Source organism: Rhinoderma darwinii, chromosome 2 (genome assembly GCF_050947455.1).
Source record: "Rhinoderma darwinii isolate aRhiDar2 chromosome 2, aRhiDar2.hap1, whole genome shotgun sequence".
Lineage (NCBI taxonomy): Eukaryota > Metazoa > Chordata > Amphibia > Anura > Rhinodermatidae > Rhinoderma > Rhinoderma darwinii.
In genome coordinates this window covers 178,188,815-178,202,105 of record NC_134688.1, presented here as the reverse complement: position 1 = coordinate 178,202,105, position 13,291 = coordinate 178,188,815, and the positions used below count along the sequence as shown (strand labels likewise).

The following is a 13,291-nucleotide window of genomic DNA, read 5'->3' as shown; positions in this document are numbered from 1 at the left end:
AAGAATTAATGTAACCGGTTATTTAGCATGAAAGGTTGATGGTATAAAAAAGAAAAAAACAAACAATGCTGAAAGTTTTTTTTTTTCTATATTTAACCCCTTTAGGACGCAGCCTGTTTTGGCCTTGTGGCACAGACAATTTTTTTCAAATCTTACGTGTCACTTTATGTGATAACTCCGGAATGCTTTTACGTATCCAAGCGATTGTGAGACTGTTTTCTCGTGACATATTTTTTGTGATAGTGGAAAAATTTTGTCGATAAATTCAATATTTATTCGTGAAAAACACAAATTTAGAGAATTTGCAAAAACGTGCATTTTTCTAAATTTAAATGTTTCTACTTGTAAAACAGATAGTAATACCACACAAAATAGTCGCTAGTTACCATTTTCCATATGTCTACTTTATATTTGCATCGTTTTTTGAACATCCTTTTATTTTTCTATGACCTCACAAGGCTTAGAACTTTAGCAGCAATTTCTCACATTTTCAAGAAAAATTCAAAAGGCGATTTTTACAGGTACCAGTTCAGTTCTGAAGTGGTTTTGAGGGCCTTATATATTAGAATCCCCCAATAAATCACCCCATTTTAAAAACTGCACCCCTCAAAGTATTCAAAACCGCATTCAGAAAGTTTCTTAACCCTTTAGGCGTTTCACAGGAAATAAAGCAAAGTAGAGGGGAAATTTAAAAATTTCTCTAATTTTTGCCGAAATTAATTTGTAATAAAAAAAAATGGGGTAACACAGAAGTTTTTACCAGAGAAATACAACTTAATATTTATTGCCCAGGTCCTGCAGTTTTTAGGAATATCCCACATGTGGCCCTAGTGCCCTAATGGACCGAAACACCGGCCTCCGAAGCAAAGGAGCACCTAGTGGATTTTGGGGCCTGCTTATTTTTAGATTATATTTTAGGCACCATGTCAGGTTTGAAGAGGTCTTGTGGTGCCAAAACAGTGGAAACTCCCCAAAAGTTACCCCATTTTGGAAACTAGACGCCTCAAGGAATTTATCTAGGGGTATAGTTAGCACATTGACCCTACAGGTATTTTGCTATATTTATTGGAGTTAGTCTGTGAAAATGAAAAATCTACTTTTTTTTCTGAAAAAACATAGACATTTTTAATATTTACAAGGAATAAAGAAGAAAATGCACCCCAATATTTGTAAAGCATCTTCTCCCGATTACGGAAATACCCCATATGTGGTAATAAACAGCTGTTTGGACCCACGGCAGCGCTCGGGAGGGAGCGCCATTTGGATTTTGGAGCGCTGATTTTGCTGGATTGGTTTTTAGTGCCATGTCGCGATTGCAACGCCCTGGAGGGAACAAAACAGTGGAAACACCCCCAAAAGTGACCCCATTTTGGAAACGACACCTATCAAGGAATTTTTCTAGGGGTATAGTAAGCATTTATACCACACAGGTTTTTTGCAGAATTTAGTAGAATTAGGCCGTGAAAATGAATATAAACATTTTTGTCCACTAAAATGTTGAATTTTTTCATTTTCACAAGGGATAAAGGAGAAAGTCGCCCTAAATTTGTAACGCAATCTTTCCCGAGTATGACAATACCCCACATGTGGTAATAATTTATTTTTTGAATATAAATTAATTAACCTTTGCAGGACTGATCCTTTTTTGCTTTTCCTTTTTAGTTTTTCACTCTCCGCCTTCCAAATGCCATAACTTTTTTATTTTTCCATGAATTGAGCCATGTGGGGGCTTATTTTTGGCAGGACGAGCTGTAGTTTTTATTGGTACCATTTTTTGGTACATGCAACTTTTTGATCACTTTTTATTAAATTTTATTTAGAGCTTTGGTGACCAAAAACAGTGATTTTGGCGGTTTAAATTCTTTATTTCTTACGGCGTTCATAATGCACTATAAATGACAATTTTACTTTATTCTGCGGGTCGGTACGATTACGGTGATACCATATGTATATAGTTTTTTTTTAATGTTTTGTAGCATTTGCGCAATAAAATCACTTCTTTATAAAATAATTTATTTTCTGTGTCACCATATTCTGAGAGCCGTAACTTTTTTTATTTTTAAGTCAAAAAAGCTGTGTAAGGGCTTGTTTTTTGCGGGACGGGTTGTAGTTTTTATTGGTACTATTTTCGGGTACATGCGACTTTTTGATCACTTTTTATTCTATATTTTGGGAGGGGTGGTGACCAAAAAATAATGATTCTGGCATTGTTTTTAGTTTCGTTTTTTTGCGGTGTTCACCGTGCGGCAAAAATAACATTATAGTTTTATAGATTGGGTCGTAACGAACGCGGTGATACCAAATATGTGTACTGTTTTTTTAACGGTTTCATTTTTTCCCTATAATAAGAGACTTATTATAGGAAAAATTTTTTTTTTATGTTTTTACTTTTGTAAAACATTTTTATTAACTTTATTTTTACTTTGTTCTTTACTTTTGACACTTTCTTTTTTTACCTGCAGCTTTGATCGCTACTAGAATACATTACACTACCTAGGTAGTGTAACGTATTCCAACTGTCAGTGTGACGTCACAGTCAGGTCTCATGCACACGAACGTATTTTTGTCCTCCCGTAAATACTGGCGTAAATATGGGTCCTTGGTCACACGTATTCGACCCGTATTGCACCAGTATTTACGGGCAAGTTTTCGCTGCAAAATGGCACTGCAGTAATCGGCAGCCCTTCTCTCTATCAGTGCAGGATAGAGAGAAGGGACAGCCCTTTCCACAGAAAAAGTAAAAGAAATTCATACTTACTCGTCTTGGTGACGCGTCCCTCTCTTGACATCCAGTCCGACCTCCCTGGATGACGCGGCAGTCCATGTGACCGCTGCAGCCTGTGAGTGGCCTGTGATTGGCTGCAGCGGTCACATGGGCTGAAACGTCATCCCAGGAGGCCGGACTGGAGGAAGAAGCAGGGAGTTCTGGGTAAGTATGAACGTCTTTTTTTTTTCTTTTACAGGTTGATCTATATTGTGATCGGTAGTTTCTGTCCAGGGTGCTGAAAGAGTTACTGCCGATCGTTTAACTCTTTCAGCACCCTGGACAGTGACTATTTACTGACGTCGCCTAGCAACGCTCCCGTAATTACGGGTGCACACACGTAGTAGTCACCCGTAATTACGGGAGCCCCATAGACCTCTATGGGCCTGCCCGTGCCGTAATTACGGCCTGAAATAGGACATGTTCTATATTTTTCAACGGCACGAGGTGCCCATGGCCAATAGAAGTACATGGGCTAGTAAAATCGTGCCGTAATTACGGGCGTTTTTACGTTCGTGTGTATGGGGCCTCACTCTGACAGTTAGTCTACGAGGAACAGCCAGAGGCTGATCCTCGTAGGCTTGCATACATGGCAGACCCGGAGGCCGTTGTCTGGCCCATGGATGCCATCACATGCATCAGCAGCCCCCACAATTGCATGGGGGCTGCTGATGAGCTACAAACCCCTTACATGCGGAGATCGCAATCGAGCCCCGCATGTAATGGGTTAATTGCCGGAATCTGCGGCAATGAGCCGCTGATCGGCAACAGTGGAGTGTCCGCTGTCAGGGACAGCTGACCTTCCGGTTCCCGATGCACACAGTCACCGACACTGTCACAGACACTGTCGCCCACAGTGTTCATCGCGAATGGCAGTGACGTCCTGTCACTCTGACAGGAAGTCCATCATGAGGCTGGTCCTGATAGGCTTCCGTACATGGCAGACACGGAGGCCATTACTTGGCTTCCGATCGCCATGCTAGCCATCTGCAAATCTCACTATTTTATTGTGAGGTCTGCCGATGTGCTAAAAACGCCTGAATGCGGTGATTCCAATCGATCACCGCAATTAAGGGGTCAACTGCCGAAATCAGCGGAAATAAGCCGCTGATCGGCATGCAGTGGAGTGTCAGATGTCAGGGACAGCTGGCCTCCCGGTTCCTGGTGCACACTGTCGCCGACAGTGTGCACCGGGAACCACGCGGTAACTGTAAGTCCCTGTGCGCTAAGTCAGTGGCCACATAGACGTACAGTTGCGTCGTGGTGCGCCTAGGGGTTAAGTTGCAAAAATACATTGCACAGTAATTTATTTGTAACCCCAAGCCGCTTAAGAAAACCAATACAATTTCTCCTGCGCAAAACAAAGCCTCGTATAGTCTCGACAATAAAATAATAAAATTATGGCTGCTGCCAGCTCCTCTTACTGTCCTTCCATGGCTCCGGGGGAGGTACTTTAGCGTAAGGGAGAACGCTATGCTCCCTTTGGTGGCGGGACAGGTGGTACTCACATACAAACGCTATCGGAATCTGGCTATAGGGATTCCTCCCGATGGCCCATTATTGGCAATATCCCATAATGTGGACTTTCCGCCTGGCAAGCAGCCAACCTTCTTGTCCTTTTCGTCCAGGCCTTCGCCACTGACGTTCTGACGGGTGGGGGTCTGAAGTCCTTTGAGACACTTGTCCCGGAGCCAGAGAGATCATCTGTCGGGCGCTGGGATTTTTTACGGCTACAGCACTTCTATACTACTAATAAGGGGGAGGCTGTCTTTGACCAGAGATCTAACATCGATAGAAAAGCTATGTGTTGCTGATTCCCCTCCAGAGCGTGCTATTTCCCTTCTTTATAAGTGTTTGCAGGAGTTACATAATGAGGTTCCACCTTCCTATGTGAGAGGGTGGGAGAGATAGCTTACGTCGCCCCCATCGTCGGCGTATTGGTCAAAAGCCTTTAAGTTGTGTCATAGCTTCTCCATCTCCTGCAAGGCCCAGGAAACAAATTATGAGATCTTGTCACGTTGGTATAGGGTCCCAGCATTGCTCCATTCCTGCTACCCGGCGGTACCAGATGAATGTTGGCGGTGTGGCAGAGCGGGAGGTACGATGCTGCACATTTGATGGGAGTGCCCGTTGATTCATTCATTCTGGGCAACTGTGGTGGACCTTATACAAAAAATCACGGGCCAAGTACTCCCCAACACCATCAGCACCCCCGATCTCATTGCGGGAGGGCGATGAGCTGTCAGAGGGGGCCGTCCCCCTCTTTTCAATGCCTCAGATGCTGCGGTCGTGATTGACCGCAGCATTTGAGGGGTTAAATGGCCAGGAACCGCGCGATCGCTGTTACTGGCCGTTAGTCCCGGGTGTCAGCTGTAAAACACAGCTGACACCAGCAGAGTATGGAGAGTGCTCCATACATCACCCCCCTCACCAGGATGTAATGGCACATCGAGTTACACGAAAGGGTTAAAACTTGTGAGGAATGAACACAAAGTATATTGCAAAATTGTATCATTTTTATGAATACGAAAAAAATAACATTAATTTGCAGAAAATGGATAAACCATTTAACCCCTTGCGTACCTTCGACGTAATAGTACGTCGCTGGCCGCTTATTCCAGCGTACCTTCGACGTACTATTACGGCGCAGGAATAAACTGTCACTATGTGAAATCACATAGTGACAGAACAGCGGCGGCAGCTGTCATTGACAGCTAACCGTCTCTGCTACCGGCCTGGGGACCAATTAGCAGTCCCCAATGCCGGCGATTGCTGTGATTGGTCAGTCTCTGAAGACTGACCAATCACAGCCGTCTGTGACGTCGTCTGCAGGAGAAAGCTCCTGTCACTTTCTCTGATCTCCTCACTTCTGTGAGATACGTGAGGAGATCAGAGAAAGCGGTGTAAAAAAAAAAAAAACACTTTTTATTAACCCCTTCCCGAAAATGGGCGAATAGTAACGCCCTGAGGATGAAGCGGGCACAGGAGCTGTGCTCGCTCCATCTTCATCGGATGTCGGCTGTAATATACAGCCGACATCCCACTGCAACTACAGCGATCACTGTCCTCTCCGATCGCTGTAGTTTAACCCCTTAAATGCCGCTGTCAATGGCGACAGCGGCATTTAAGTGATTGATACAGAGAGAGGGCGCTCCCTCTGCACCCCATTGCCCACCCGCGAAAAATCGCGGGGTTCTGATGGTTGCAATGGCAACCAGGAAGCCTAGCAACGGCTTCCTGGTTGCCAGGTACGGGAGCCTATTAGGTCCTGCCCAAGGCAGGACGTAATAGGCTCAACTGTCAGTTGTAAAGTGACAGTTACAATACACTGCACTACATCAGTACATACAGAAGTAGTGCAGTGTATTGTGCAGGGGATCAGAAGATCAGATCTTCCAGTCCCCTAATATGTGTAAAATAAAAAGTAAAAAAAAAGTTTTAGATAAATAAATAAATACAAGTTTTACATAATAAAAACAATATCGCCTTGTTTCCCTGATCAAGCCCTTTATAATTAGAAAAAAAAGACAAAAACTAGACATAATAGGTATTGCCGCGTTCGTATCGGCCTGACCTAAAAAAAAATCAAATTATTTATCCCGCACGGTGAACACCGTAAAAAAAATACCATAAAAAACAATGGCAGAATTTCCTTTTTTGGTCACGTTGTTTCCAAAAAAATGGAATAAAAAGTGATCAAAAAGTCGCGCGTAGCCAAACATGGTACCAATAAAAACGACAGTGTGTCACGCAAAAAATGTATGTACTCCGCACAGATTACATATGCCCCCACATTATAAACTGAAACACCAGTAAAACACTAAACAAAACTACTAACAAGCAAAATCTGCGCTCCAAAAGCCAAATGGCGCTCCTTCTGGGCCTGGCAGTGTGCCCAAACAGCGGTTTATGACCACATATGGGGTATTACCGTACTCTGGAGAACCGCTTAACAATTTATGGGGCGTATGTCTCCAGTGGTACAAGCTGGGCCCAACGCATTGGGCACTGAAATAGCATATATGTTGTAGTTTCCTAAATGGGGTCACTTCTCGGGAGTTTTCACTGTACTCGTACCTCAGCGCAATGCAACATGGCGTCAAAAACAAATTTTGTAAAATCTCCACTCCAAAAACGAAATTGCACTTTTTCCGTTTTAGACCCTTGCCGTATGTCCAAATAGCCGTTTACAACCACATATGGGGTATTTTCGTAATCAGGAGAAATTGTGTAACACATTTTTGGGTGTCTTTTCTCCTGTATTCCTTGTGGAAATGAAAAATTCTGAGCTAAAGCTACAGGTTATTGGAAAAAAAAAATGTTTTCATTTTCACGGACCAATTCTAATAAAATCTATAAAACACCTGAGGGCTCAAAATGCTCACTACACCTCTAATTTAATTCTTTCAGGGGTATAGTCTCCAAATTGGGATCACATCTGGGGAATTTCTACTGTACTGGTACTTCAGGGACTCTGCAAATGCAACATGGCCCCCAGAAACCAATTCAGCAAAATCTGAGCTGCAAAATCCAAATGGTGCTCCGTCCCTTCTGAGCCCTGCCATGGGTCCAAACAGCAGTTTATTACCACATAATGGGGTATTTCCGTAATCAGGAGAAATTGCTTTACAAATGTTGAGGTGCTTTTTCTCCTTTATTCCTTATAAAAATTAGAAAATTCTGTGTTTTTTCCAAAAAAAAGTCTCTTTTCATCTTCACAGACTAATTCCAATAAATTCAGCAAAAAACCTGTGGGGTCAAAATGATAACTATACCACTAGAAAAATTCCTTGAGGGGTATAGTTTCCAAAATGGGGTCACTTTTGGGGGGATTCCACTGTTTAGGTCCCTCCAGGGCGTTGCAAACGTGACACGGCACTGAAAACCATTCCAGTAAAATCAGAGCTCCAAAATCCAAATGGCGCTCCTTCCCTTCTGAGCCCTGCTGTGGGTCCAAACAGCCGTTTATTACCACATATGGGGTATTTCCGTAATCGCGAGAAATTGCTTTACAAATGTTGGGGTGCTTTCTCTCCTTTATTTCTTGCAAAAATTAGAAATTTTTACGTTTTTCCAGAAAAAAAGTAGATTTTCACAGACGAACTCCAGAAAGTATAGCAAAATACCTGTGGGGTCAAAATGCTAACTATACCCCTAGATAAATTCCCTGAGGGGTGTAGTTTAAAAAATGGGGGTCACTTTTGGGGGTTTCCACTGTTTTCGCACCACAAGACCTCTTCAAACCTGACATGGTGCCTAAAATATATTCTGAAAAAAGGAGGCCCCAAAATCCAAGAGGTGCTCCTTTGCTTCTGAGGCCTGTGTTTCAGTCCATTAGCGCACTAGGGCCACATGTGGGATATTTCTAAAAAACTGCAGAATCTGGGCAATAAATATTGAGTTGCGTTTCTCAGGTAAAACCTTCTGTGGTATAGAAGAAAATGTATTACATATGAATTTTGTAAAAAAAAAATGAAATTTGAAAATTTCAGCTCTACTTTCCTTCAATTCCTGTAAAACGCCTAAAGAGTTGAAACACTTTCTGAATGCTGTTTTGGATACTTTGAGGGGTGCAGTTTTCAAAATGGGGTGTTTTATGGGGGTTTCTAATATATAGGGCACTCAAAACCACTTCAGAACTGAACTCGTCCCTGAAAAAATCGCTTTTTGAAATTTTCTTAAAAATATGAGAAATTGCTACTAAAGTTCTAAGCCTTGTGAGGTCATAGAAAAATAAAAGGATGTTCAAAAAACGATGCAAACATAAAGTAGACATATGGGAGATGTTAATTGGTAACTATTTTGTGTGGTATTACCATCTGTTTTACAAGCAGATACATTTAAAATGGGAAAAATCATAATTTCTTCATATTTTCGCTAAATGTTGGTGTTTTTCACAAATAAGCAATGAATTTATCGACCAAATTTTTGCACTAAACTAAAGTACAATATGTCACGAGAAAACAATCTCAGAATCAATTGGATAGGTAAAAGCATTCCGGAGTTATTACCACATAAAGTGACACATGTCAGATTTGAAAAAATGGGTCTGGTCCTCAAGGCCAAAATGAGCTGGGTACTCAAGGGGTTAAGGCATCTAACAGATGCGCTAAGAAAAACAAGCCGCCATGTTCTCCTGCATGGTAATCGTCCCCTCTGCTTATTGGCCACAGCCACTTACTGTACATACTATAGTGTCGTGAATGCAGCCACGTGGCCCTGTCCAACCAAGCCGAGGGGTGCTTTAAAGAGAACCTTTCACCTCCCCATACATGTGCAGCATGTAATGGGGAGAGCTGCACAAACCCTGGGGCACTTTACATTTTTTTTTTCTACGTCCCTCCGTTATTTAGATATCAGTGCCGTTATATTTGGTGCCCGATATTTAACCCCTTCCCCCTGCTTGCATTCTGGGCCCTAATGACCAAGCCATTTTTTACGTTTTTCCATCGTCACATTCGAAGAGCTATAACTTTTATATTTTTGCGTCGACATAGCTGTATAAGGTGTTGTTTTTTGCGGGACAAGTTGTACTTTTTAATAGCACCATTTTGGGGTACATATAATTTATTTATTAACTTTTTTTGGGGGGGGGATAGAAGAAAACCTGAAATTTCGCCACTTTTTTTTCGTCCTAAATCTACGCCATTTACCGTGTGGTATAAATTACACAATAACTATTCAACGGGTTGTTATAATTGCAAAGATACCTAATTTGTATAGCTTTTGTATGTTTTACTACTTACACAGTAAAAACACTTTTTTTTCAAAATTATTTATTTTTGTGTCTCCATATTTGAAAAGCCATAACTTTCTTTATTGTTCCGCCGATGCAGTTGTATGAGGGCTTTTTTTTTTTTTGCGGAACGATTTGTAGTTTTTATTGGTACCATTTGAAAGAAGATGCGACTTTTTGATCACTTTTTTTCACATTGTTTTTAAGTCAGGATTAACAGAAAACCGCAATTTTTCCATTGTTTTTTATTTTATTTTTTACGGCGTTAACTGTGCGGATTAAATAATGTAACAGAGTTATAGTCGGTCGTTACAGTGACGCGGCGATACCAAGTTTGCGTAACTTTTTTGCTTTATTGTGTTTTTTTTAATAGTAAAGCATTTTGTAAGGGGAAAAAGTGTGTTTTTAATTTACTTCTTTTTACTTTTTTTTTATTAACTTTATTCAAGCTTTTTTTTACTTTTTTACTAGTCCCACTAGGGGACTTTAATATGCGATCATCCGATTGCCTTTATAATACACTGCAATGCTTTTGTATTGCAGTGTATTACTGCCTGTCCGTTTAAAACGGACGGGCATCTGCTAGCCATGCTTCTGGCATAGCCTAGCAGGCATTCACTACAGGCAGACCTGGGGGCCTTTATTAGGCCCCCGGCTGCCATCGGAGACACAGACACTCGGTGATCTTATCGCCGGGTGTCAGTGGGATGAGAGGGAGCTCCCTCCCTCTCTCCAAAACAACTCAGATGCGGCGCCCGCTATTGAGCACCGCATCTGAGGGGTTAAACAGGTGAGATCGATACTAATATCGATCTCACCCGATCGAGCAAGGATGTCCTCAGATACCTCTGGTAGCTGAGAGCAGGGACATTTAACGGCTCCCTGCTCTGTTTACTTTATTCTGATGCAGCGCCGTGAAAAGGCTATTGCATCAGAATAAAGCCCACTAATGACCACCGTGAAAAGGCTTTATCGGCGGTCATTAAGGGGTTAAATAACCCCCTGAACAGTCAACGGGGCGTGTACTGGCAAGGGGGCGTGTTACTATGGCTGTGACACTGTCCAATCAGAATTGGACAGTGTTAGGGTATGTTCACACGATAGCAGGCATTTACGGCTGAAATGACAGTCTGTTTTCAGAAGAAAACAGCTGCGTCGTTTCAGCCGTAAATGCTCCTCCTCGTAATATACGAGGCGTCTGTGACGCTCGTATATCTAGAGCTGCTCTTCATTGAGTTCAATGAAGAACTGCTCAAATTACGTGGCAAAGAAGTGTCCTGCACTTCTTTGCCGAGGCAGTCCATTTACGCGTCGTCGTTTGACAGCTGTCAAACGACGACGCGTAAATTACAGGTCGTCTGCACAATACGTCGGCAAACCCATTCAAATGAATGGGCAGATGTTTGCCGACGTATTGTAGCCCTATTTTCAGACGTAAAACGAGGCATAATACGCCTCGTTTACGTCTGAAAATTGGTCGTGTGAACCCAGCCTAACAGCGAGAGCGAGCAGAGAAAGTGCACGCTCTCTCTCTTCAGCTTTGAAGATCAGTCTTTTCACCTGAACTGGCAAGGGGGCGTGTCAGTGCTACAGACCGTCTAAGAGCTGTGGAGAGGACGGCGCGCTCTCATCTCTTCAGCTCTTGTGGGAGGTCAGTCTTGTACTTTGTCTGCCGAACGGGCAAGGCATGTGCGCTGCTCTGTCCATTAAAGTCTATGGGAGTTACAGAAACAGTCGGGCCACTGCACAAGTTAATGGTCGGAATACCCCTAAGATTAATCCATACAATTGGGAACCCTACCTCAGGAAGAAATGAACATGTAGGGGAAGAGTTATAGAATCTGGTGTATACCACTTGCTGGATACATTACTAGGTAATGAAGGTAAAACGAAACCATGGTCTAAAGGACTCCCTAATAAATAGTCCCACCATGTGCCGAACTTACTAGGCATAAGATATTTGTTTGTAGTGGGACTTGTATACCATATTTATTACTAAGAAAGGCCTTAGAGAGTTTACTTTGCATTCATACAGTTCTAAACAATGGACATTTATATGATCTCTATTCCAATCTTTTAGGAGCACCATAAAAGGTCAATCCCAAAAGACACATGGAACTTACTTTTGGATTTTGGCAATATGATTGCAGATGACATGTCCAACTATGATGAAGAAGGTATTGACTTTAAAATGTTTTATTCTACATCATGCATTCCTCCTATTGCGCCGAAAATATTCTTTCCTTGATCGCATTCTTGGGTCCTAATCACCAATAACTCTGATTCTGCTGAACTCTAGATATTTGTTTTTAACTTTTTACCACCTCGCACTTGTTTTTCCTTGCATTTTCTCCTGATGCAACTACTGATTAAATGTGAATGAGGCTCTGTAATGTAATATACAGCTGACAGCCACTTGCAAAAAGTACAGGTACAGCTCCTGTGCCCGCACCATCCCCGTGCCGAATATTTACAATTCTTGGTGCTAACTACATAGCACCAGCGTAGTAAATGTACGTCGAATGTTGCTAAGGGGTTAATCCGACAAGTGGTTCCACTTCAGATAGTCTTATTTATTGCAGAAGGGCGACATTTAATCAGAGGAGGACATCTTTAGCCCCTTCCCGCTCCTGGACATACTGTTATTATGTGCATCATGTGCGCTCCATGACATAATAGTATGTCAATCATGAAACAGCGCCGTTCGCACCAGGCGCGTTCATGAGCTGTGATAGCTGCGAGATGGTCCCGCATTCACCGCTATTGGTTAGTCAGTGACTAACTGTTCAATGGCGGCGATCGTTGTCTAAACTTTCTCTCCCTGACATCAGTTCCTGCCGCACCCACCCTGAACCCCTCTGTTGGAATTAGAGAAGCATTCAGAGCAGTTGTGAGCAGAGAGAGTGAAAAAAGTTAAAAATAAAAAAAAATCACTTTTTTCTGCTTCCCACCTCCCCCATCCACTACCCACTCCTGTTTCCTTTCTCCTTGTGTCCCCCCCCCCCCCCCATGTTTTTGGTTAGTGATCTATCACTGACCATTTCTTAGTCTTCAGGACCAAATTTCTTGGTCCCTGGGGAATATTTTTATCTTTATAAAATATATAAAACATAAAAATGTATATAAAAATAAAAACGTTAGTTTAGACCATTTAACTGGTTAGTTTAGGATTAGTTAGTGTCAGGGATCCGTCAAAAGGCGTAGTTAGGTATAGCGTCAGGGAATTTAGCGTTATGGATCCATCACCGTAGTTAGGTTTAGCATCAGGGAAGTTTACATCTAATCCAGTTAGGTTTAGCGTCAGGCACCAGTTACCGTAGTTAGGTGTAGTGTCAGGGAAGCTCGGAATAATCTAGATAGGTTTAGTGTCAGGGAATTGTCACCGTAGTTAGGTATAGCGTTAGGGAAGTTCACATGAAATGTAGTTAGGTTTAGTGTTAGGAGTCCTCGCCCTAGTTAGTTTTAGTGTCAGGGAAGGTCACTTTTTCTCTAAAAAAAACAAAACACGTTTTTGTGCTAGTTTAGGTAGCAGCCTATTGCTCCCAGTTAGGGAATTATTATAATTTTTTTATTTTTTTTTGCTGTATACCAAATACATTTTGTACGTGTCTGAGCACAACTAACATGTCCCAACGGACATTTACTGCCGAAGAGGCGTATTCATTTCATGCCTCCGACACAGACTCGTTGGATGTTGACTCTGTTTTATTTGTCGACCTCCTCATCCAGTGATTAAGAGGAGGGACCCCCTAGGAGACGTCTCAGGACTACCACTACAGTTGAAACCCCCC

At 42.2% G+C, this 13,291-nt stretch overlaps 1 protein-coding gene across 3 annotated transcripts in view; it reads left to right on the top strand.

Annotated features, from left to right (window-relative positions):
- The window catches only part of DCUN1D2 (defective in cullin neddylation 1 domain containing 2), a 53,135-nt gene that overhangs the window by 35,378 nt on the left and 4,466 nt on the right, over window positions 1–13,291 (top strand). For all 3 annotated transcript variants that reach the window (XM_075852544.1, XM_075852542.1, XM_075852543.1), the window contains exon 6: window positions 11,581–11,677. In XM_075852544.1, the coding sequence (XP_075708659.1) occupies window positions 11,581–11,677 (97 nt within the window). The remainder of the gene's footprint in view (window positions 1–11,580; window positions 11,678–13,291) is intronic.